The following is a 26,611-nucleotide window of genomic DNA, read 5'->3' as shown; positions in this document are numbered from 1 at the left end:
GTGCCATCTTTAATTTCACGGTGTTCATGTTTTTATGGAGTTTGCTTCCTTTGGTTTGATAGGTAAAAATGGCTTTAAAACTAGGTGTGCGTGAATAAAATGTGTAAAGGTGATCAAATGGAGATTTTCTGAGTTGCCATAATAAACACCAGGGCTGTATTCGGGTGCAGATTTTTACAGTGCACTCATTTACCATCAGGCACCAAGTTTCAGGCTGACATAGTAATAGTGTGGTTGGATTGACTCCGGAAATCCTGACTGCATAGATTAATAATTAAGCTTGATTAATTCAGTGCACCATGTGGTCTTGATACCTGATAGCCAAGAATGCCTTTGTTCACCAGCACAATAGTGAGTGTCAATGGCAGAACAAAATTTCATAGAAAATCATGTCACTTGCACTTCTGCTTTTGTACATGAACAAATTGATCTTGAATTGGAGATGACTAGTAATAGACACTTATCACTCAGTGATAAATAGGTAGGTAGGTCTGCACCACTCAACAAAACTTGGCTGCTTCTAAAAATGTTTCATTCAGTCTTTACTTCTGTGCTTTTTGCATGAAATCTACCAGGCCAGTTTTTTCATCTTTTTTCTTTTTTTTTTTTTTTTTTCCCCTTGAAAAATAGTCTTGGAAGGCTGTTTTTTCTTCTTTACAACGTCAGTGTTCTGACCTAACAATAGGCTTTTCCATTAACTTGGAAAATATCAGACAGTTCTCTGCTTTATGCTGCAGGGTTTGTAACGCTGTACCAATTCCTTTATTTTCACCTGTCCAGCTCAGCTTTAAACGTACTTGAGCTGGATAAGAGCAAGCACTTGCCAGGGCTCTCTGAATATGCTAGAGCTTGTCTGATGATACACTATGTCTGATGTGTCCTCACAAAAACTTGTGCATGTGCTGGCTGTCTAATCTCAGCACAGATTAGGATGTTTCTGTGGGTAGCCTAACTTGCACAGGAAAGAGGAACTCTCTAATGAGAATTCAGGAGTAAGGAGCTGCTGGAGACAGCAGACAGACCTTGCAAAAAGAGTTCTGTTTTAGAATATTATGTTTCCACTTAGGGCACTGTCACTATGTCTCTTTGTAATATCACAGAGAGATACAAGTGCAGCCTGCCATGGTTTGGGGAGAAAAAGTTTAGATTATTTTTACGTGACTGTTATTTGATTGATGATGGTTCCCGTAACAGCTCGCCTGTTACTTTTGTAAGTAAACAAAACAGCACTTCTGATATACTCCACCCATGTATAAATGTTTATGTTTAGAAAGTGTCTGACTAGTCAGCATACAGACATATCCTAAGAAAACAGACTAAAGGTAGTCTTCTGCTGTCGTAACGAAGTTCAGCCATATTCTTCTCAAGAAGACCTTGCTGGCTGGATTGAATTTCTATTTGTTCATTTTCTAAATTGATATTTTCTTATTGTGTAAGAAGAAAAGTATCTTTCTGTTGCATGATGACTTTGGGTACTGTACTAACACTGCCTTTTGGTCTCCATGGATTAGTCTTCAAACAAATAGCCCAACAGTCACCAAAGCAAGTAGATATTTTCTTTTCTATAAAATGAAATGGAAGGAAATTAAAGGAATGGTTTTATTTTCCTGTTTTGCTTGACGGATATGCATATGTGTGTATGAAAATGTGTTTATATACCAGTATATACACATAAACAGAAAATAGACCTGTCCAGAAGGCTAAAAAATTTACCCTGGAATAATGAGTGTTAATCTGCTGCAGAGCTGCTTCACTTGCGGTTGCTGGCCTGAAAAGATGCTGCCTCAGGGGCTGCCTCTAAGCCGCAAGGCTGGTGCTGCTCAGAAGATGGTGGTCGTCACAAGGAGGGATGTTCGGCTGGTGACAGCTGTCTGTGTGTAGGCCTGGTCCACTTCGTTAGCTGGAAAAGTTCTAGGGAAAAAATAGCCTGTGTTTCCAAGTTGAAATTCACACACAATACAAAACCAAGTCTTCTTTATAAAACCACAGCAGGCTCTCGAGCCCTTGGGCTGCAGTGGGGAGGTGGCAAGCCTTTTCTTGCGGGCGCTGGCCTTCAGGTGAAGGGGTCCAGCCTGCTCCTGCTGGGGCCCAGTGTTCCCTGTGGAGCTCCAGGGCCCGCTACCTTGTAGTTGGGAAAAAGAAAGAAAACTTTGTTGCTCTCCTTAGCAATTATCACAATTCCTAAGTGAAACTGAAAAGCTCTAGTTTTTAACGAGGCCTCAGAAAGAAAGGGAGCAGAGTAGTAATGGAACAGTCCATTAGGAAAACAAAGGTCAGGGCCTTTTAAACAGCCACAGTATTGCTGCTGTTTGATTCTGGTGGGCACTGTAGCTGTGTTGTACAGTTGCTCAGACCTTGCACCTGGGCTTTCCCTACAATGTCTTTAAAGGAAAGCTATAAAGTTTTTAAAGTAGTACACAGGAGAAAGTACTTAATATCCATGTCATGGAAGAGGAGGGGGCCTAACTCTCTCTTTGCTCTGTTTAATCTATATTAACATTTTTATTCAGGCTTGTGGAATGATCATGTAAATCTCACAATTGCCCCCATATAGTTCATGCTGGCTTGGCTTGTGAAATACTTTTGGTACATGTAAACCAGATGCTTTTTGGAGGGTGCTAAACTGGCAGCTTTATTTACCTGAATACTTGAAGTCTAACAGGGAACATAAGGAACATAAGGGTCCTTTTGGATGGCTTTACCTTACATGTTTTGTAGGGATGCTGGCGAATGTCCAGAGTGAAGGTAGCCAAGCTTCTGGACCACTCACAGGGTAGGTGCAGAGCCAAACATGCTCCTGCTATGCTGGTACGGTGCTTGGGTACAGGCAGCTTGGAGTCCCTGTGGGAGCAATCTGTTAACTATGCACATCACACGTCATGGGGAGGAAACTGGACTTGCAGGACACGTCTTTGTTGCCGTTCAGAGATCAGAAAGCAGCATCATGCAGTTACCTCATGTAGTGGACATGAGTTTTGGTGCATGCTGAGCTCTGTAGTAATTAGAGCTGCAGTTTACCACATGTAGCTTTGGTGTGCAGTCTGCCCTGACACTTCAAAACATGAGCCTCTGATCCACCTTTTGCGTTTCCCCAAGGGAGTGCCAAAAAAAAGAAAGAAAGAAGAAAAGCAAATCTGTTAATGTGACTGTACCTATTATCAATAAATGAATAAAAACTTGCCCATGTATCGCAAAGAGTCCCAGGTTTCTATAGATAACTGTGAAGAGTGTATTTTGAATTGGTCAGGGGTAATCATAGCCTTAAAGGAAGTTGGAGACAGAACAAATATCAGGCTCAGAGGGTCATTGCTGACTTCAACTTGTCAATGCATGGTGTCACCTGAGAGTATTTTCTAGTTAGCTGACAGTGGCAATGAAAAAGTAAAAGGCTCTTTTGCCTCCTTCGTATCACACTTTTCCAGAGGGATCCTATTAAGCTGGATGAAACTGGCATTTACTGTAACACCTTTAAGAAACAACAGAAGACTTCTACTGTGGCATTTGTATCTTGTGAGTAGGTGGATACATAGTTAAGCATTAATCAGCCTGATAAGATACGTCCTTGAATAAGGGTAGAAATGAGGTGGCTCTTAGAAGCAGTAGCACTGGGAAACGCCAGCTCTGTTGTGAGGGAGGGGCAAAGGGCACTGAAAACAAGCAGGAGCTTTGCTGTAAGAAAAGACGGCGAACGTTGTTTTGGAAGACTTGTTTAAATCCATTAGTTATACAGGCACACTTGAACGTTCATTGAATCCCACAGTTTGGATATAGTTGTACTTGAAGTCATCTGTATTAGTGTTTATGGAAAAAATCACTAACTAAAATCAGGCATGCCCTCTGAAATGTGAGTTGAGCTTTTCTTTCTTCATATCTGCGCAGCTTTTAAAGTTTCATAACTTCCTCTCTGTAATATCCTGCTTTTCTGCAGTGCTGATCTTGGGGAACTTCTTTTTCACTGAATGCTGTTTACTGTTGCTATGAAAAGAGAAACAAAGGTCAGTTTGTTTTTAATTCTTTTCTACCTGAGTAGACTAAATTTACACTGCAAACGAGAATGCTCACATTTCAGAAGTAAAAGCTAACCTTTCAGCCACAGTTGTCATCAAGTAGTAATTACAGTAACTTATTTGCTCTTCTCTGTAGATCTCTTATCTAATCTTGCTATTGAGCAGATCTAGATCTATGTAACAAATTGGTGCCTTTGAACTGTCTTTGCTAAAAAGTTTCATTTTTTTCAAGTATTGCAGTCCCTTGCTTATTTAGACTGGCATTAGCTGACACAGGTATTTACTTTTAAAATTTAATGGGGCAGTAAGGAGACATTCATTACATCAGATTTTTATTTCATTTGAATTAAAGGACTTGTAAGCTCTTGCAAAGTGTAACAGTAGATTGTTGCATGTTGCATAGCACCCATCTCTTTTTTTAAGTCTGGGAGAAAAGTTCTTAGCTCCTTTTGGTAATGAATTTCTGATGATGTGAAGCAATTCTTTTAAAATGTGTATTATTATTAAGCTAGGGAGACCAGAAGCCTTTTAAGGACGTCAGAGTTTAAGGGACACTGCATAAATTCTGGACTGTACCATATAATCTGACATTTTGGCCTTGAAGTACATTTCCAAGTCCAGCTTTCTTACCATGGACTATTGAACTTCTGCTACACAAGGAAACGTAGTCTGAGGTCCTCAGAAGAGTGCCTTTTTCCTATCATGATCTCCAGTCTCAGATGCTCCAGTATTGCTAGGTTGATGAAGATTGTTCTAGCTATACTGATGCATTTCAAATTTGGAAAGAAATGTGACTCAGCATGTACCTGAATAGGAAGAGAAAGGGAAGAGGGTGCTGTGGCGATTTTGGAAATCAGTTAAGCATCTCCAGTACACTTAAGAAGGAGGTGCTCTGAGTACAGAAGCTGGCATCCAGCACTCAGATGAGCAAACATTGAGTCTCCTGAGGACGCTGGTAACAAAAGTCCACGTTTGTGGCCTTCGGTGATTCTGTGCTGTCCAGCAAAAATCAAGTTCACTTGGTTCATAGGTAGTCATATAACGTGGTTATTTCTTTAGCTCAAGTGACTGGAGTGGAGAATGCAAGGTCCAGAACTTGGGTGTTGCATAAGTCAGTTTCTGAGAGCTAAAGCATCAGAAAGTGTTTGACTATATTCTTTATTGAAAGAAAATAGTGTAAGCTATTACAATAAAAAGCTTTTCTGATCTAAAATGTTCTAATTCATTTTTGTACTGAAGTGTACGAATTAATAAAATTTACTCTGGTAATGTGCATGAGTGTCAGGTGCAAGTTTGTGAGATTAAGCTGTATGGAGGGCAAATAACGAGCTGGTTGTATTTCTCTGATCGTTTTTGCCAGACTGTTACAATTCCTAACATCATGTAGAGAAATGACAGATAAGATCTTGTTATCAAATGCACATCTTTTCTTTAGTATTTAGAATGCATCAGTTTGAATGGTGTGTTTGAATAGTTACGGGTGTTCAGAGCTGACGTTCAAGAGCTGCAAGCCTAATTATTAATGTTATTGATTTTAAAAAATAAGCCTTTGTAATCATGCCAGATTTTCTCGTCAGGTGCCTAAGTTGCTTAGAAGTTATTTAGGTAAAACATTAGGATACATTGTGCTCAGCTAATAACCTGCTTGGGCATTTATTTGCCCTGTTGCTGGTTAGGTTTAGGAGACAGCCATCCTTGAGGACAGTGGAATGTCTGAGTCTGCAGCAGGGTCACTTGTAGGGGTTGGTGACATCTGAGGCTGGAGGAGGGGCACAGTCACCCATGGTTTCATTGCCCCCAATGTTTTTTTAGCAGCTTAGAGTAGGTGATGCATAACCTCTTCAGCATTGTGGTTTCAGAAATTTTTATCTGATCTTTTGGAGAGCACTAGGAAAATTACTAATATGTCTTCAGCTTCTTGTTTTTCGTTGTCCAACTTCAGCATATTTACGACTGAAATTTCTGAGCATATTTTACATCCAAAAATAATAAAGTATTTCATAGTCTGGCTCAGTAGTCCTGACAGTGCACTCTTTTATTCCTTTCTCCAGGGAGATGAACAGGGCTGTGAAAAATTCTTTGGACAAAACCACTACTTCTTGGGAAGACTATCCGAGTTATCTTGCGTAGCCAGCGACAGGATAAGCAGTTCCTAGCTTCTGAAGACAGCAAAACACTGATCTGTGTATCACCTGTGTGATAGTTTTTTAGGTCATGAAAACACGTGGGTATCTGGCTGATGTGTCCCAGTTTATGTTCCATGCTCTGGTGCCTGTGTGCTGAGAGCTGCTGTGCCTTGGGGTGTGTGCTGGCAGCTGTGCTGCATCCTGCTGGCACTGTGAGGCCCTGAGGGATCGGAGGTCTGGAGAGAGGTGACAAGAGGGAATTGCTTAGCAAAGGCCAGTTTAATGCTTAATCCCTGTTAATGATGCTTATGCAAAGGTGGTGTTGGGGAAGTAGGTGGGGCCTTCTGAAGAGCTTCTGCATCACCCCAACCAGCTGTGATTAGGGGGGTTTTATTAAAGGGTAGGACATCCTACCACTTAAAGAGACTTGGAAGCCAGCTGATCTTAAGCCTGGTAAAGGGCTGATGACTGACTACCTATATACACACTGCCCATATGCATATATGCATATATGCATGCATATGTTTTTAAAAAGAGAGAGGGTAGGATAGAGGGAAAAACTATTCAACCTGACTGAGAAGCGAGTAACCACTTGTCATTATCAAATAAAAGCTGCAGGTTAAACTTTGCTCTCTTGCCATCCGCAGAGTACAAATGTTGTACTGGAGCAGTGGAAAACAAAATGGCTTGCCTAAATTACTTTATAATGCGGATTTATGGACGGGTTTATAGGACAATAGTTGTAATGTGAAGGCCTAGATGTAAAATTCAGCTACTTGTCAATTTTCTTATCCCTGTAGTTGTTGAAATCTAATCTGACCTAATGTCCTGTAGGTGGAGTAAGTGAAAACAGTTATCCGTATTAGAACAAAAAACAACACCCTTCTTCTTAAACAGCTTTTCTACTACATATGCAATTACTGAAATTATAGGAGGCTTGCTATAACCTTGGTTTGCATGTAATACTTCTTTTCTGTGCATGCTTACATGTTCTAGAGGATGTTGTGTTTATTTTTTAAGAGGAAAAAAGTACTGCTTCTGTGTTAGTGCCAACAGTGTTTTTAATTGGAACCCTGGATGTGAGGATGCCATTTTTGTACCTATTGCTCTGTCAGTATGCAGTCATTTTGATAACCTCTCTTGAAGGGCAGGCTTCTTGTTTTCAACTGCCTTTCTTCCATTCATTTGTAAAGCAAGGTTGCTTTCCCAGGGCGTTTGCCAAAGGCCTGGTGAGTAATGGATTTTTGACGAAGAGCATTGCATCAGGGAAGTACTTGCACAGCAGTTTCTGGTTGACCTCTAGTTTTAGGTAGACTGTGTTCTCAGAGGCTTCATTGGATATGCTGTAACTCTAGAGCAGGCAGACAAAAGACAAAGGCTTGTGGTGCTGTGTTTCTTAATGGTGTTTGGAGTCTGAAATTCATTCCTCTTCAAAGTTAAATGCCCTTAAACATTCTTTTGGTACTGATCGTCAAATGAGAAAAGGCACTAGAGGTCAAAATGCAACATTCTAGACATTGAGAAGTTTCATGAGGTGTTTTAAAACATACTTTTCAGTGTGTTTCTGATGAGGCAAACAGGCATTGTATATATACTAAACTAGTGAGAAACAGTAGGAAGACACTGAATGTGTTTCCCAGCAGGGCTGAATCTGTGCCTAATACTGTTAAAGAAGCACTTTGTTATCAGCAGAGTTCTTAGATAATATGTGCCAGTGGAGCACTTAGCACTGCTTGGAGACCTTGCAGGAAGCAGTTCAGAAGTTATGTTCTATTTTGTGACTGGGAGTGTTAGAGTAGTTTACAGACAGTAGCTCTAGACAGCAAGAAATAGAGGAATTGAGTCTGATGCTGTAACCTGAATATGCTATCTTTTATACCTCAACTATTGTTTTTGAAATTGCCTTATTCATTCTGAGATATATTAGCTTCTTATCAGCTTGGTACATGGTGCAGGTCAGCCAACAGTGTATCTAGGGAAGACAGATACAAAGCTTTGTAAATTGAGACTTTGCCAAAAAAAAAAAAAAAAAAAAAGAGAACCTTTTATATTTTTTTTTTTTTTTTTTTCATTTTTAATTTTCACAGACAGAATGAAGGGGGGGGGCGGGGGAATTTAGGGGGAGGAATAGAACTCTATAAAGTTAAACTCAGTTACATGTTCCCAGTAGAGAAGTGGGTGATGGACAGCAGCTTGTATCTGAGAAAAGAATCTGCGATTAATTAATTGAGAAGCACAGGAATGAGCTTGTTCTGCTTGGGAAGAGTGTGGCAGGTGTTAGTTGAACTGAGTCTGGTGTTACAAAACAGTGCAGATTCTGATACAATGGAACCAGCATGCTTTTAAAAGGCAGGAATTTTGCTAGCTGAAAAATAACCTTCAGCATGTTGTGGAGATGAGCCAAGGGCTGTGGCTTAGCCAGCTGGCAGCTGGATGTGTGGAGTCAGGGCACCGCGACTGTCCCGGTCACTGCAGTCTGGTGCTCGCGGCAGCGCCTCGTGTCCTCTGCTCTGCACAGGAGATACTGCAATGGGTTGTTAAGTGACAGGCGAACTGATGGCAAGTCAAGCCAAACATCAAGCTTTGCCTAAAGTCATGATGCTTCTCTGGCTTTACCCAGACGGACATATTATTTTGTAGCCTTCGAGTGATGCGACAGGACCCTGTTTGCTGAGTGACAGTAAAGGTCATATAATTTGCACATAAGAGGGCTGCTCTGAAAGCAACGTCTTGTATTTTATGATGTTGGCCCACAACGTCAGAAGCAGATGTTGGTGGTATGGCAGTAGAGGCTGAGCCTTCCCACCAGTATTCCATTCCATGTTGTTGCCATGTGACAGATTGGCAGCAGAGGGGCAGGCTGACAGTGTTGTCTAACATGGAAGTGTGCATGAAGCAAAGAGTTGTTGAATTCCTCCATGCAGAAGAAATGACGCCCACTGACATTGATGGCTGCTGAAGGTTTCTAGAGACCAGACTGTGGATGTGAGCCCAGTGAGGTGGTGGGTGGTGTGTTTCAGCAGTGGCAGTAGAGACAGTGGGTCACCTCCATTAGTGCAGTCTTTGACAGGTGCAGTGTGCAGACTCTTGTACATCGTAGGTAGGTGGGTGAAAGTGCACAGCTAATGGTGGTGATGCTGTTGAAAAATAGTGTTTTGTAGCTAAGAATTTGCTCTATCTATTTGCTCTAATTTGCTGTGCTCTTTGTATGTATTGCAGTTTCCATGGAAGCAAATAGGAGGCATTACTTCTGATGTGACCTTCATATGTGGCCTTTAACTGCCTCTGCTGATGCAGTGTTTTGTTTTTTCTTTTAATAAAATCTGAAATGAAGTTAAAATGTATTAGTAGAGTATTTAAATACTACATGTGAGAAAAATACTATTTAGAATATGTCAGAAAAGTTAAGTCACTAAAAAAACTGTGTACCTTTCTGTTCGTTTGTCATTATCTTTTTTCTAAAGTCCGCTTCAGAGAGCTATTTTATTTATTTATTTTGAAATAGATCTGGTTCTGTCTGCCCTGAGCAGCATTCTGCAGCCGAAGTTGCATAGCGCGCCTGTGCTCCCCATTGGAGGGTGGTGGTTTGCAACCATCTTCAGAGAACAGACATTTGTGCTATTGCTCATTTCAATCGAGCAGCTGAACAGGGAAAGCTTCGATTATTAAACCCGGTTATGTTTGTACTTGTGTACTTTGTTTATCTGAAGCGAAGCTCAGTATTAGGCACCACTGGTTACTGCCAGCTGGGTCCTCACTCTATAGTCACAGCTGTGCATTTAGCATCCAAGCCTGCTAAGAATAGCTAATTAGCAAACCAAACAGAACAAAGCTCACATAGTGGGGTCGGCACAATGGCATTCCTGTCTGAGAATGGTAAAAAGATTATTTTATTTGGTTTATTTATTCCCCCAACCCCCATCCCGCCTATAGGAGAGCATAAATCAATAAGTGCTTATATTCTCCCTATGCAGGCACAAGGGACAACTTAAATAAAAGACCGATCTATATGCAAAATCCCTCACCCTTCATAATGTAGTGTCTTAGAGAAATGATTGTGCACAGCCAGCTGAACTCAGAGAAGAGAACAAGGCAAGGTCGTAATAGCAGCTCCTGTGCTAAGCTCTGACTGCAGTAAATACTGTTAGCTTTGAAAAAGCAGCGGCCTGATCAGGTAGTCTGTGTGTGGTATATGTGAGTTACACAAGGGAGTGCTGTAAAAGCAAATGTGTATTGCCTGAAAGGGGTGAATTGGGCACGAGGCCAGTTGGTTAGTGTGTGAAAGCCTCCTACCTGCAGGCGGAGGGGAACAGGAAGGGAATGTTGACCAACTGCCTTTTATTTGATCTGTGCCAGCGCTGTGCTTTCTTGTGAGACCTGTAAGAGTTTAACTGCCATCTTAAAAGGGTTTAGAAAAAACATCTGATGTGGGATATAATTGAAAGTAATTTGATACCTCCTTGAACTTGTAATGTCAGAATCAGGCAATCATCATAAGGAAAACCAGAGATCTGACTCAACTGGTAGGGAACTTCAAAAGAAGGCTCACCATTACAATCCCTTTTCTGTTTTACCCAAACTGTTATAGTGCCTGACTTTCCTGATTTGCCCAAACAATACGAGTTTTATGAATGTTAACATGAGGACAGGCAGACCTGACAGGGTTTGACACAGAGTTGTAATTGGGACACGCTGAAGTGTTTTTGTACTGTAGCACGTGTTAATTTAATCACTTAAATAAAGATGGTAATCAATAAATGTATTTATTAGATGATGATTTTCTGTTGAGAATATAAAACATAAAGCTGTAGTTGGATGAGAAACAACATTCAGTTGGAAAATTTAGCTCAAAATTCAGTTCCAGAGCTGAACACTTGCTAGAATAGCTGACCAAACAAGCTTCTGGTATTTCACATGGGCTGTGCTCCCCCTCGCTCATGCTGTGGCTGTCAGAGGCACCAGTGGCCCAGGAGGAGCAGTATCCAGTGAGGCATCCCAGCTTGTCCTGGGCGTGAGCCTCTCTGCTGCCTACTGAGGAAGCCTGGGGAAAGCAGTCTGCCTCACAGAAGTTCTTTCTGTGGATCTTTCTCCAGTCCTGGATTTTTCAGCTGTTTGTATCTTCTGGGAAGTCCCAGTATGCACCTGTGTGTCTAACTTATTAGTGATCTTACCATTAGAAGCCGCAACATTTCTCTTCAGCTGGAAGTTACATAAGTGCCTGAAGGAAGTTTTTTTGAAATTTCATTCAGAACTGACTGCCTTATTTTGAGAATTGTGCTCTCAAGTTCTTCACAGTTTTGGAGTTAGAACTGGTTGGGGCTTTGATTCCTAGTACAGAATGGGTAAAACAAGGTCTGTATCTCAGAACTTCTGGTAAGTTGTTCAGATTGCCTTAGTGAAGGAAATGTCAGCAATTGCAGACGGGGCTAGGACTGAAATATTTCTTGTGCCTGATTCAGATTCAAGCTGAATTTACAGCAAATTTTAAACATCACTTAAACTGGGCAAAATGAAGTGGCTTTCATGCTGCAAGTGAGAAGCTGTAAAATGCTGCCCAAATGAAAAAACATGGTTTTTAACAAAGGGAGGTCTAGTGACTCATTCTGGCTCTATTTTCATACGGTGCATAATTAAATTAGGAAGACAGAATGTGCTGGAGGACAGGAGTGTAAGTGGATTTAAAAGAAAAAATAACTAAGTTCACAGTGGGTAAGCCTAGTTATCTGTGAAGCTATTTAGTGTACAGAGTGATGATTTCATTTAATTCCAGTGTAGGTCAGTGGTTTTTTTTATGTGACTGCCAGTCTTAAGAGCTCAGTAACTGGTGGATAACTCCATGCTTGTGTTCCTTCTCTCCGGATGAATGCAAAGCTGGTTTCTCTGGTTTCTGTTCTTGAGTTCTTGACAGTGATTGTTGGAGTGCTAGGGCTCATGTGGTCTAAGTCAATACAAAAGCAGAAAGGCAACTCAAGAATGGAGTGGCAAGATATGCTGAAATTTTAAGGGGGAAAAAGAGTTCTACTGCATCAGCATAGTTTCTTCTGTAATTTAGGTTTTGCAAGATTAGAGCTAAACAAAAGTTTTGAGCTACTAATCCTGCATTGCTTATTTCTGTGTGCTTCACAAAGCACATATTAGGAATATATATATGCGTGAATTTAGTGCATGGCTATAGTAATGGAGATGCTAAAGTATTCAGTCTCTTTCATGTGCCAAGATTGTACTCTGCTTTTTTTCTTTTCTTTTCTTTTTTTTACTCTATTACTGCTATATTTTATATGCTACATAAAGAACAGGGAAGTACAAAATTTGGTGAGCCTTGTACCGTGATGCAGCTTATTATAGCAGAACATTCAAATGATTCTGCAACCAAAGGTTTATTAACACTGCTCACTTGGATCCAGTTCTGCTAGATCTTTACCTTAGGAAATCTGTACTTAGAAAAAAGAAAAAAGTCTCGAGAAATAGTTATAGAAAGTTAAAGGAACCTGAGTCTGTAGACTCCTCCAGATCACTAACTCATGTGACTTTGCAAAGAGGGAGCATTGGTTCCCCTGTTCTCCATTTCCTCATTTTTACCCCGACTCTTGCATTTTTAGCAATGTTTAGTGATCCTATTTAATTATTGCTATGTTATGCCAGAAATTATACAAATATATGCATGGAGAACCTTTGTTCTGACAAGTCTGCAGTTTGTTTTCTGCAGCTCCTGCGCAGCGGTGATTTCAGCACCCCTCTGGGGAAGCAGATTGGAAAGGAGTTGCAGATCAGGAGGCAGGCAAGCAATTCCTCTTACTACCAGCAAGAAGTAAGGCTTAAGTAAAATGCAGGCAAATTTGAATGGAAGAACTTCTAGTTGGTGTCAAAATATGATAAACTGAGTTGAAAATCTGGATTGTTTCTAGTTTGGCTCAGAACAGTTTTGCCTCTGTCAAATTTTGTGTTTTAAAATAGAACCAAAGGACAAATTCCAAGTTCTTAAGTTTCAGATTTGAGTTGGGCAGGCATCATCCACCTCTGGTCTGGAAGCCTCCGATAGCCATGTAGATGGTTTCTCTCGGAGATGGGTCCTCACCTACTGCACTAACCTTTATCCAGTTAAACACCTGTAAAATCAGAGCTGGTTTATGGCTCTGCAGCTCAGAGCGTGGCAAACCTCACTTCACCTCCTTGCATACGCCTGGCTGTTGAAGTCAGGTGTGCTTCCTCTGAAGTTAATGGAAACTTGAATTACTTGGATCCTGCTGTGAGAGCTCACAGATGTGCATGTGTTCCCACTCTTAAGAAGTGCATCAAGAGAGGAAACACTCAAAAAGCTGCTGTTTGCACAAAAGGAAGGTATTCACATTCTGTTAGTTTTTATAATCTCACTTAAAATGGCAAACAAGTTCATTCTGTTTGAGTCTGCTGGCAGGATCTTGTCTTGCCTGTCAAAATGTGAAGTTCCCCCATGGAAAGCCTGTATCTTCATAATGTATGTACATTTATTATATGTTCTACTGAATCAAGGACATGTTTCAAAGGGAAGAATTACTAAGGTTTGGCTGTGAAATGAGCCATAATAACATAAAAATAGGTTGCCTTCCTTTTGCACAATAATAAAATACAAAAGCCTGCTTTTAGAGTGACTCTATTGCTGTGGTACAGAGTAAAGTTCATTTCTCGTTTCCCTCTTACGTAAAATTCTTCAAACTTAATAGCTATTTGCTACACATGGAGATTGTTGAATACTGTTTTGGAAATGTCAATGTGAGGAAATACTACACGCCTTCTCATGTGTACATAATGATGTGTAGTTTGAATTATGTGAATACATCACAAGGTTGTGACCTATCACAGAATTTGTAATTGAGCTCGATGGAGAGAAGTAGTAGTAGTCTTGGGAGCCATATCTGAGTTACAGCAGGCTAATTTCTATTAGAAACCACATATCTGACCAAGCCTAAGTCATGGTAGATAGGACTTTGATACTGAGTGAAAAGTGTTTCAGCAGCAGTGCCAGCAATGGTGGTTTTTGTTTTTTGGTTTTTTTTTTTTTAAGTAAACATGTTCTCAGCTGGACTTGAGCTTGGAGGAGATGATGCTTTTGAATATCAACCAATGCTCCTGAGCCCTTCTTTTCTCTCCAGGACTATATTGCACCTATTTTCCAAGCAGGTCCCTTTAAAGGCCAAAGTCAGCTCTATTGAAGTTCAGGAGACTCACCCTTGTCCTCTCATTATCCTGTACAACTGCCTCTTAATAACTGCAAACAGGTCTGCCCTTGACCTTCATATTCATGGCCAGTTCTTCCTTGTTTGCAAGTGTGATGTGCAGCAGAATGCCTCCCCTCACTGGCTTCTTGAGCCTTACGTTTGTAATGCCACAAGATAATTCAGCACAAACAAATAGTTGTGTGGAAGATACATACTAAGAAATAAATTGCATCCTGCTTATGAAGGGGAACACAAGACACATGGAGTTTCACAACAGGTAACTTTAGTTCTTGGAGTATAACATGATCATGTATTGCAGATGGTCTCATATTTGTCATTTAGAGCACAGTACATGATTGATTTTCAGAAAGACTTATCATTGAAGCCCACTTTTTTTTTTCTTCTGTTTAACTTTAAAGAGCAGATAGGAAGTAGCTCAAGATGTAAGTAGTTGAACCACTAAGCAAGTATAATATAATTATTTTTGGAGCATGCCTCAGGTCTTTAAGTAAAATTCAAGGACAAACTTGAAATAAATCACAAAACCATCTGGAAACTTCTCTGCCAAAAGTGTAGGCAATAATAAGTGATTCAGTTTCGAGGCAGGTTGCACACACTTCCCCCTCCTTTTCCCTTACTCCCCTTCCCTCTGCAGATATAGGAAAAAAATGGAGAAGAAAGGGTACTGGAAAAAAGATGAAGAAAAATGAAGCATGAATTCTAGAGAAAATGGAAATCCCTTTTTCCAGTGCACAACAGGGACTAGTGTCTAATGTATGGTTCTTTGTTATGCCTGCTGGTTTTTGTGATAGCTTTTGTGGTTTTGTGCCCAGATACGATAGCGCAGCATTGCCCCGTTGCTGTCTAGCCTGCTATTTATTGCCAGGACAAGGGGCACATTGTGAACAGGGCACTTAATTTTCCTTTTGCTCATTTCCTATTGCTGAGCAGCCTTACATTTTGATTGGATGATAATGGAGTTAAACCAATCCTGGGAAAAAATAAGGTATTGGCACGCTGCCATCTGTAAGTCAGTGGGCTAACTGTCTAGTTTCCACTGTAAACAGTTGTATTGGAAATCAGAAATTGAATTTGTTTCCACAAGCAGTGGCACGGTGGACCTTTTACATCTTTCTGTGTTTTCTTTTTGAAGACTGATGACATTGCTCTTGTATTTGAGACTTGTTTAGCTTGCAGCTCTGCTCCATCTAATGCCCTCAGATGTTTTTTCTTCTGACTCTGCAGAGAGCTGCTAGTGTTAGGTAGGTGCATCTGCTGGCTTGCGTTTTTACCAGTTACATAAACCCCACTGCCACAGAGTCAGCCCCGAGGCTCAGGTTTTGCTGTCTCCTTTGTAACTTAACTGTTACCTGTCTGCCACGCTAGCTGGGAATGTGGCTGGAATCAGTGCAGGGAGATTTTAGTACAGTGACACCTTGAAGGTGCCCAGCAGCACTTGGTGTGGGTTTGCTTGCAAGCTGGTACTACTGGCACAGGCCTTGCTTTGCTCTCCTCACAGACACAGCTGTTTTCAGATGCATCCCGCAATGGTGTCTGGCTGCTGCTCAGAGATCTGCTGGGCCTGCGTGGCCAACAGCAGCTGGATGGCCAGCGTTTCGGATGCTTGGGTCTGAAGCACAGAGCTGAGACTGAGTTCAGCGCACCAGGCAGTGCTCGCAGACCTTCGTGGTCTTTTGGAAATGTGTGTGGAATGCCTCAGAGCATGTCACAGAGCAGCTGCATTGCTGCCACCTTCCTCTCCCTCACAGCTACGAGGTGGAGATGACATTGGCACAGAGAAGTGCATCTTCAGGTACTCATGTATTAGGAGCGGACCTTCAGCAATACACACATGGGTCTGGATACTAGAACTGTATGGATATTGGTGTGTTTCTTTCCTCTTTTCTTTGCAAGTTACAGCTAGCGGAGCTCAGGCCTTGGGTAAATGCATCATCTCTGAAGGCTCCTGTACCGGCTAGGCTCAGGCCACGTCTCTGGCCTGCTGATTTCTTCAGTCCCAATGAAAATTTCACCCTTGATTTCAGCAGTAATCACAGTTGCTTGGAGGTGCTAGACTGTGCCTTTTCCTTTACACATGAAGTCTCTGTCATTGTACTGAACAGCCATTTTAGCTCCTGACTGAAAGGAGTGAGTGTCATAGCACACTCTGGCACGTCATCTCAACACTTGGGAATGATGCTCTAAGACTGCAGCAGACCTCCTCATGCCTGCTTTGCCTCCCTTTGGACTGAGGGCTGCAGCAGCCTGGTGCTGGGAGATGTTTTTTGAAGGCTCTGGCTTCTGTCAGGTTGTTTTATTATTTTTATATTAATTAAATAAAAATAACCTTTACTGTGTACTATCATCTTCTTCAATGCTGGAGATGGTATAGAGTCCCTGACTTTCTTCATTTTTTTTTCCCTGGGTTTTACTTTGGGGCTGATACTTCAAGACAGATCTACTTATATTTTGCTGTGTGAGAATACCGAGTGTTTTTTGTTGTTTTTCTTGTTTGTTTGTTTGACATGTGAATGTGCCAAATAACAGGTTAAATAATTGTCTTGGGAGGTTAGTTGTTAATACAGAAGCTAGAACAAACCTGAAAGAATTTTGATGTTCATAGTCTATACCATTTATTTTCAAACATTGCACTTAGTAATTTCCAAAATGTTTATGACTGCTGAAATTTAACCTGTGAAGTAATGAGGGACCAGAAAATGCCTGTGCTAAGCAATGCTTATTTAATGTGTCTGTTGGTTACCTGTGCTTCTAAGTGTTCTGCATAAACTTTACTTCAACAGGATCTCCAAACATGGGTTAACGGTGCTAATGAAAATGGCTTTGTCCTCGTGTCGTTTGGAGCTGGAGTGAAATACCTGTCAGAGGACGTTGCAAACAAGTTAGCACATGCTCTGGCAAGACTGCCACAGCGAGTTATTTGGAGGTAGGTGCAATGACACGTACTTGGGGTAATTGAAAGCACGGTCATTTCCTATTGGGCCATGTTTAGTATTGCATCTAATGCAGAATCTGAAATCAGCCTGGGTGGCACAGAGAACCTAACTCTTTTGAAAGATGCTCTTTGAACAGGCATGACAGTCCTCTGGCAATAAGAAAGAGCAATGATTTTGAGGCAGGATAATGTATAGGTTATATACTCCTCTACTGAATTTATATCCTAGGATTGAGGACAGTGAAAAGAGTGTAAAAGGTTGTAACATTTGTGACTTAGTTGTGTCACTTCTAATCAAGAAGCCATTCTAGGGAGTGAGTGTGTCATTCTCCTTATCTAGTCCCATGAAGGATTCAAGGCTTGCTTTCCCCTCACCCACCAGCTTTCCTACTTCCTTCCCCCCTATCTTATGCAAACATGGACTCTGATAATTGTTCCTCTTAATTGTCTTTTTCTTCAAGGAATCAGAGAAAAGATCTGCAGAAGAATGAATAAGTAATAAGATTTTTTTGTTATAGTAAAAACATTGTGAGAGGCTCTCTAAACTTAATGTGCAAATTGAGGATCAACTGTTGTTAGTCTGCTCTGCTTTACGTGCTTCATCACGTTGGAATATAATTTAGAGGAATTAATGTGAACCATTGCTCTTTGTTCCTTGTGAATACTGCAGCAGTGCTTGACTTGTAATTCATCTCAGTTGATCTTACTGCCTTTTGCATTGCACTATGCTTTTATCGTGTTTTTGCTGGATTTCTTAGTGTAGGAGGTATCCACTTTCTCTAGTAAATAAGGAATCCATTTAAATATTTTCTTGGGGATTTTTTTGAATGCAAAAGTAACAATTTCAATTGAAGCTTTCTGTTGTTTATATTTTATTTCACTAGTGCCATTCTTACCAGTGTTGTTTTTGTTGTTTCTTTTTTTGTTCTATTTTTTGTTGCTTATCCAAAAAGTCCCTCAACAGGGACCTAACTCGTATTTCTTTCTATCATAATTCCTGGGATGGGAAGATATTTAGTTGTGAGATAGGGCCTTTGGGAGAGCTGAGCAAATGGCTTTCAGTCACATCAGTGGGAATTTGAGTTCCATAATGAGACATCAAAAATATGAAATTGAGTCCAGTTTCACTTTGTCATTTTCTGCTTTTCAGATTATTGATTTCTGATCTGTGTTGGAAGTAGGGCAGCTTTTGTGCTAAAAGTTTCTGAGAATGGGAATGATGGTATTGCTTGACAGTCTTATGTCAGAATGCCAAATCAAGAAAATCCCTAGAGTTCTTAATTTTCTTCTGGTTATGTGGTACTGTTTAGCACCAAAACCAGTATGAGATTTATGGTTGACTTGCTTTTATATAAGGTCAAGAAATTTGTTCAGTTTATTTTTCAACATATGGAATATGCAGGCTTATTGCTTTACTTAATTGGGAATATCTAGATGGTTCTTTATGTAGTTACTGTTCTAGTGTTCTCTAATAACCAGAATGCTTCTTTTTTTCTGACAGCTCTCTTCTGGAACTGTCAGGAAAAGAAAAATATAAAAAATCTCTAGTCATTGTTACTTTTTTCCATCTTCTTTTTCATTTTGGAATATATTTAATTTGCATAAAAGCAGATTTGTGTATGTGGCACACAAATCAGTTTGTATTTAAAGGTTGTATTCTGTTAATTAAACTTTCCCAAGAAACTCACTCAGGTGAGCAAGACATTGTCACTAGATTTTGGGCAGTCGATTAAGTAACCAGAATGTAGCTGTTCTACTGTCTGATCCCAACTTTTCCATCGGTAGCTTCTTGCCTTGTAATCTGGACTGTCACCCTTTCCCTTGTACTAGTAATTCCTTTTAAAGTGAGATGCTGTCAGTTCTTAAGAGCTGTCGGAAACTGACCAACGGAATGGGAATGCCTTATGTTGGTAGTGGGGTTTACTTTTTGTGTGCTGATGTGCTGTTATCAGTGGAGTTACTCATGTAGTATTAATCCGTTTTCAGTAAAGAAGCAAACTCAGAGTCACAAAAGGATTATAAAGCTTTCTTCCAGTTGCAATGGTACAGCTTAGAATACGCTTTTTAAAGTAGCTGTATTGCCATTATTTAAATAGAGATCATTGCATTTTGAGCCAGATTATAAGGAAATGAATGATGAAAAAAAAAAAAAGAAATTATACCTGATTGCTTTTATAGCATTTGTTTTCTTGTAATGGTGAGTAAACAGTATCCCAGTGTAATGAGAAATCTAGATCATTTGGTTTGATTCTCTGTTTAGAGTTTGCACATTTTGGAGGTTTTGATAATGTAGCTTCAATTTGATTTTATCGCTTTAGGTTTTCAGGAAACAAACCAAGGAATCTAGGCAACAATACAAAGCTTATAGAATGGTTACCACAAAACGACCTTCTTGGTGAGTATCTGTAATTATGATGTATTGTTCATTCTCACTGAAATTCAGTTTGCTCTTCCAATAATATTTTATTTAAATAGCAGTCACAGTAAAAGAAGTCATAGAGCAAGAATATAGCATTCTTCACAATGTCTTGATGAATGAAACGTTCTTTCTGATGTTAATGCTCTTTATCTGGTGTTAACTCCATTGCTTTCTTCAGTCAGTTGCGTGGAAAGCCATAGTCATTCCCAAGTCTGTTTCACTTAATAAATGGAAATGTTTGTTGTGAAAAGACTGCATGCAGTTCAAAATAAAAAAAAACAACAATAATTATGAAAGATGAATGGGAATTTTCTAGAATTTGTTGTTTCACCAAATTGGTGACCGTAAGTGTGAACTTCTCAGTAGTGAAGAAGCTGTGGTATGGACTTAACTAGACTATTCATGGAAGAATCTCCAAACCAAACATACAAAATTTGTTCATATTACACCAAGTCTTTAGGCATGAACATACTGATTACATGTTTATTATTAATATTACTGATATATATATTTTTTAATTTTTCCAATGAAGTCCGTAACAGAAACTAGGGATGTGTTGCAAATTGATAATAATATTTCTGTTTAACTATCCTGAGATGCTCTGAGAATGGAGCAATAAAGCTTGGTCTTCCTTCATGTTTTGGTAAAGTTTATATATTAGAGTATGTGTATTTGCTTTTTCTTTCCTTTCCTCCTGTATTAAAGTGTAGCTGAATTTATTGGATCCTAGGGTCAGCAAAATACTGTTTCTGGGACACCTAGACATTCGTGCATTTGCACAATATCTGGTATAATAATGAATAATACATTAAGAATGTGTGTGTGTCAGTGTACATTCATGTCAACCAGAGTAGTCACTGTAATTAGTTATTAGGCAAATGACTTCTGAACCAAGTAGATATTTTTCATTACTAAATTGCGCTGAGGCACTCTCATTTCTCTATTGCATAGCAGTAGGGGAGTATATTGCTGTCATTATTGTCATCTCTTGCTAGCCTGAAGTAAGGCATGTAAAGCTTCAGAGAATACAACATCAGTTGTCCTGTTATTAAATAGCTTGTCTTTCATATGAATAATAAGGAAAAGCGTTCTTTCTGCCATTCATTTGTAATATTAAACAGGTAAATACCAGTTCTAGTCACCAACTGCAGTTACTCAGGAGTAGATAGTGTATTAATTACTCCATTAATAAGAGGACTGCTCTGAAAGTAGTGCCTCCTGTTCTTTGATGTTGGCCCACAATGTCAGAGGCAGATGTTGTGCTTGGCAGTAGAGGTTGAACCTTCTGACCAATATTCTGCTGTGTTTTGTTGCCATGCAACAGGTGGGAGCAGAGGGGCAATCTTAGAGGACGGTGTCTGATGTGGAAGCGTATATGTAGTAGAGATGTGGAATTCAATTCCTTCCTGCAGACAAAATGGCACCCATTTATGTTCATCGACAGTCACTGAACGTTTTTGGAGGCCAAACAATGTCTGTTAGCAAGTGAGGCTGTGGGAAATGCATTTCAGCAGTGGGGAGCAATGACATGAAAAGACAAGCCATATTCAATACAGCCATACACAGTTGTTACATCATGAAATGAAGAGCATCTCAATCAGCTAATGGACACAAACCAGCTATTGGTGGCAGTAATATTGAAGAACAGTGTTTTGTAGCTGAGAATTTGCTGTACCAAGTGTTGTTCTGCTCTTTGCATCTGTTGTAGTTTTCATGGAAATAAGGAAGCGTTACTTTTGGAGTGACGTTTGTAATTCTAGACAACTCAGACACGATAATTTTAATTCATATTGGCTGTTTCATCTCTGTTCATATATAATGAAATCACCCAATGCATTCAAAATTTCTGCAGAGTGGGTTTAAGTAGGTGGAAACTTCAGAAAAAAATTGCATTCGTTCTATCTTCCCAAACTGGAGATACAGGAATCCAATTGACGGTTGGACTAGATGATCTTGTAGGTCCTTTCCAACCTTGTGATTCTATGATTCAATGATAAATGTGTTGTAACCAATTGCTTCAATAATGCTACATCAAGGAGATGTAATATTTTGTGTGTGTGTGCGTGCTTCTTGTATTTCCAGGTCACCCTAACATTAAAGCTTTTCTTAGTCATGGCGGTTTGAACAGCATTTTTGAAACCATGTATCATGGGGTTCCAGTGGTGGGAATTCCCCTTTTTGGAGACCATTACGATACTATGACTCGAGTGCAGGCCAAAGGCATGGGAATATTGTTGAACTGGAAGACTGTCACTGAGAGTGAATTATATGAAGCACTAGAAAAAGTTATTAATGATCCCAGGTATGGAATGAGTAATTATTTCTTGCTTTTATTTTAATTCATTGTTGTGGGTTAGATACAGAGCCTTCACGCAAGGGAAAAAATGTGTGTTGGTGTTTACTTGTGTGCATGGCAGTGGCAAGACTTTGAATAGTTGTTCCCAGTTCACAGGATTACTCAAGTACGATATTTCTGTATAGATGCCAGCTTGTTGATCAGTATACCAAAGCTCACATCTCATTTGCTTTTCTGTGGCTGTGATGTTTGCCATGAGTAGAACAACAAGGTTACAGAAACAAACCTAGACTGAATGACTTTTTGCTTCAGGCCAGTATCTCTTTTTTTTGTATCTTGATTACAGTACAGTAATATATTTAGCAATCTGTTACGCTCCATAAGGAGGCCTGAGAAAAGTACACCTGTACTGTTGCAGGATGCTGCATTTGGCTTGTAGCTGAAAACATGGCGGTAGTCAAAAAGTGATTAAAAAAAAAAAAAAAAAAAAATTCTTTCTGGGCAGAAAGAAGATATCTCTAACATAGATCTTCGAGTTGGAAAGGTTATTCACATTGATTGGAACTTGCAACAAGCGGTATATGAGGACCCCAGCCTCTTTCTACAATTTTTTTTTTGTCATTCAGATGCAATACAGGCAACTTCATGAACTGGGTTTCATAACTTTTTTTAGTTTCATCAAATGAATTTACTCAGAAATACCAAAGTCTGAGGAGAGTCAGTTTAAACACTTGGGATGTGCAGACAATCTCTGGATTAAAAAGAATGACTCAGCTCGGTTCTTTTGTATGAAGTTAGTAGATGTTTTGAAGTACAATGATGACAATGTTTCTTGCTTTCATGGGAACAAAGTCTTTAAGCAGCACTTGCCTTGGAAAAGGGGAAATCTGTAAAAAATGAGCTTGTTAGCAGCAGAAGCTCAGTAAAGAGGAGTATTGCTAAAGAAATCTCAGTTGCCCCGGCTTTCTCTTGCATAGTTGTCCCCAGTAAAAAGGCAAGGTCTGCTCAAATAACCTGTTGACCCTGCAGATGGGAGATGGGAAGGAGTTTAATGTGATCCTCTGCTGGAGGTAACCCATTATGAAAAATCAGTTTTAGGCTGAACTCTGGGCCAAAGAGTTAGTATAAAACTGAGTTTCTCCGTTTGTCGTATTTCTCTAATAACTTAGTTGCATAATAGCATGAGTGGCCTGTTGGAGTATGTTGCCACTGTGAGCAGGAAGGGCAAATCCATTCACTTGGGATTAGATAGGATTCCGGCCTGAGAGCAGATGGAATGGACACTTTATCCCTTCTACTGGCCTGCTGTTGAAGGGTGGATTTCAGCCTTCAGTCACCCGTGGTTTTGTACTTTTGATAATTCTTTGTCAGTGAGCTGTAATGACAGATGTAAAGAGATTATGCCTTGTATATATTCCTCTGTATGAGGTTTAATGGGACAGTCCTGCACTAGAAGGACACCTTTTGATCTCCTGTGTGCATTTATATGTTTACAAAGACTTGCATTGCTCAGCACTGGCTACGGTTTTTACCTTATTCCATTTTCTTCATCTCTTTCATACAGCTACAGGCAACGGGCTCAGAGGCTGTCTGAAATTCACAAAGACCAACCTGGTCATCCTGTTAACCGGACTGTGTACTGGATTAACTACATCCTCCGTCACAATGGAGCGCAACATCTACGTGCTGCTGTTTACAGCATCTCTCTATATCAGTATTTCTTACTGGATATTGCCTTTGTTGTATTAGTGGGTGCTGCCTTATTTTATTATATTTTGGCCAAGCTAACAAAATTTATCCGCAAACAAAGCAAACATATTTGGTCAAATGATGAACATAGCACTGTTAATGGACATTACCAGAACGGGATACCAAATGGCAAGCATAGAAGAAATGGCCACATTAAGCATGAATAAAAGGTGAAATGAGCCAACCCCTCATGTAAAGTAATTGAGTTTTATCGCTGTAACTTAGTCTAACAAGTACTTAAAACATCAATAAGCAGTTCTAACACTCCCCTTCAGTATGTAATAATATGTGACAAAATTCTATGGAACTAAGGAACGTATTTAAAAAAAAAAATGAAAAAAAAACCAAGCACAACCTAAAACGGAAATATTTTATTCTTAATACCGATGCAGAAAGGTTATTTTGGCACTGAAGTTTTTAGAAGCCTTAATCCTCTAAAGTTATATAATGATCATATTTATGAATTTTCAGTTTTTTAAAGCTAAATGTGTGTGTCCCAAATGAGGAAAGGTCTCTTTTTATTTGCAGAGGTTTTTTTCCCTTTTATTTTTTTATTATTATATCCATCTTTAGATGAGAGAACTTAGTGCTAGCTCTGTGTTTCATATGTTGAAGGTTCAATATGTGTAAGAATGCTCTTTAAAAAAAAAAATTCCCGATGCTTGTGCAAGAAATAGGAAATTGCAAATTGAGAACACAGACGTAAAAAAAAAAAATTCTTAAAATAAGCACTGAAGAAAAATGGCAAAAATATATACTGTGTTTTCTGGTAAGCTGCATGACTCTTCTGCTCACTACCAGTGCTTTAGAGAAACGAGTACTGAGCAAGTCTACAATAAGTCTTAATTTTTAATTTATACAAAATTGTATTTGTTGCCTTTCTCTACGTATGTAATTTATGCCATGAAAATGTTAGGGAATTCTATTTCAGTTTAAATATGGCTGTGTGGGAAGTAGATTTGCATAATTAAAATAAATGAAACAAAGCAAAAAAAAAATATCCACCCCTGTGCTTAGTGCAGAAGGTTTTGTAGTGGCCTGAAGCAGGGCAGAATCAAACTGCTATTTGGGATTTAAGAAACAAACAAGAAAATGCTAAAAGTTGAATGTCTTTCCTATTAATTCTCATTATTTTTCTGTGGGTTTTTTTTGTTTTTTTCTAATTCACAATGTTGTAGCCATTCTCTTTCAATGGTTGTATTTGAGAAACTATTACTTTCTCTTAGCGTGGGCCGCGCAATCCGTATTTCCCATAGTTGCCAACGTCCCTTCTGAGACCGCGGGGCATGAGGCTGCCTGCTGGGAGGCACCAACCTCCAGCTTAAGGCTCAGCGGGAGGCACGACATGGAGTGCAGCTGAGCCAGTGCAAAGTGTGGGGCAGCTGTGCCTCCTGTCCCCAGCTCCAGACCCTCCCTGCAACAATCTCTTTCAATCACTGCAGCTGACACGGAACCCTGTGGTGATGCAGTGCTAACCCAGGGCAGGGAGGCAGGGCACCTAGTGGCAAAATCAGCGTGGCCCTGCCAAACCGGAGTTGGCAACTATCCATTTATTTCCATGTCATTCTGTTTACTTGGAATTTGCACTACACGCGTTGTGAGTGTATGCTTTATTTATTTGTAGTTCGAAATCCCACGCCTGGAAGAGGAAGGAAGGAAACCCATTTTACTTAGTGTTGTTCACTAACATGGGAAGAGTTGTGACAGTAACAGAGTGCTGAGATCATCCTCATACACAGTGATGCAATATTTCATTACCATTCCATCATGAGCCTCTATCCTATAGCAATAAATAACAGTACAGATATCTTTCTAATACGTGGTACAGTTACTTGTACTGCATTCTGAATACTTGAAGAAAATGGTGTTATAAATAAGCCTATTAGCTAGACCTTTTTACAATCTTACAGTTTGTGTCAACTAAAGGAACACAAGGAGGCGATGAATGGTGGGATGGTAGTAAGACTTCGAGTGTATGAATGACTTGGTTTAAATGTTGTTTTTTTTTTTTTTGCATTGAAGAAGGTACAAAAGCACTGACCGGATGATTAAGCGTAATTTAATCTCCACTGTGATAAAACTTAAGCAATAAACATGAATTTAATAGAGAAAATCTGTTGTTGGAAGTATATTTTTATTCACATGGATGCTATTTTGAAGTACCCAGTGCATGTATGTGTGCATATGTGAATAACTATGAAGATTTCTTGTTTTCAGTATATGCAGCGACGCATGACGTGTATTTGAAGTCAAACATTATTATCTGCAGAACTTAGATGTATTTCCTCTGGGACTCTTGCATCAATTGGAAGAGAGTGAGTGCTTACCCAGAGTTCTTCAGGTCAGTTTGCGTGTGAATTTTTCTGTGTTGTACATGTTAGATTTGTTTCCTAGGAAGCAAAACAAAAAAGCAGTGATACAAGAGATGAGATGGTTGTTTCTAAAATACTCTCTCTGAACACATTTCAATTCATTTGCATGAGGAAGAATTTCCCGCACTATCAGTTTCATTACCGAAGTCCTAGATAGGTCTAATCCACCCAAACTGTAGAAGTACCTGCTCTGTTCTAATGCACTTTCTTCTAAGCTGCAATATCATCTAGTGCTGTGGTTACGATTCGTAATACAGGAAGCTGCGTTAGAAGTAGATGGCTGATGGCAATTATTTGGGAGGAACGCTGCCATAAATGTGTCTGAGAGGAGAGTATAACTGCTGTCAAATCATTTCCTAGGGTGTGTTGAAGTCCCTGTGTGGAATGGCAGAGCTATATAATGCATAGCCCTTGCACTGCTTTCTTGAGTTTCTTGCTTTCCCAAATAGGCACTTCATAGCGTGCAGTAAGGTAATTGGGAGAAAATGAAATAA

At 39.8% G+C, this 26,611-nt stretch overlaps 1 protein-coding gene across 5 annotated transcripts in view; it reads left to right on the top strand.

Moving 5' to 3' along the window:
* Nucleotides 1–25,858, top strand: part of UGT8 (UDP glycosyltransferase 8) — a 45,440-nt gene extending 19,582 nt beyond the window's left edge. For all 5 annotated transcript variants that reach the window (XM_042870443.1, XM_042870442.1, XM_042870446.1 and 2 more), the window contains 4 exons: nucleotides 17,130–17,272; nucleotides 19,600–19,676; nucleotides 21,783–22,002; nucleotides 23,561–25,858. In XM_042870443.1, the coding sequence (XP_042726377.1) occupies nucleotides 17,130–17,272; nucleotides 19,600–19,676; nucleotides 21,783–22,002; nucleotides 23,561–23,912 (792 nt within the window). In that variant the 3' untranslated portion in view covers nucleotides 23,913–25,858. The remainder of the gene's footprint in view (nucleotides 1–17,129; nucleotides 17,273–19,599; nucleotides 19,677–21,782; nucleotides 22,003–23,560) is intronic.
* The last annotated feature ends 753 nt before the right edge of the window (nucleotides 25,859–26,611 follow it).

This window comes from Lagopus leucura, unplaced genomic scaffold (assembly GCF_019238085.1).
Source record: "Lagopus leucura isolate 7727_CA_CO unplaced genomic scaffold, USGS_WTPT01 Super-Scaffold_100004, whole genome shotgun sequence".
NCBI classification, from domain to species: Eukaryota; Metazoa; Chordata; class Aves; order Galliformes; family Phasianidae; genus Lagopus; species Lagopus leucura.
This window is presented reverse-complemented; position numbering and strand designations above follow the sequence as displayed.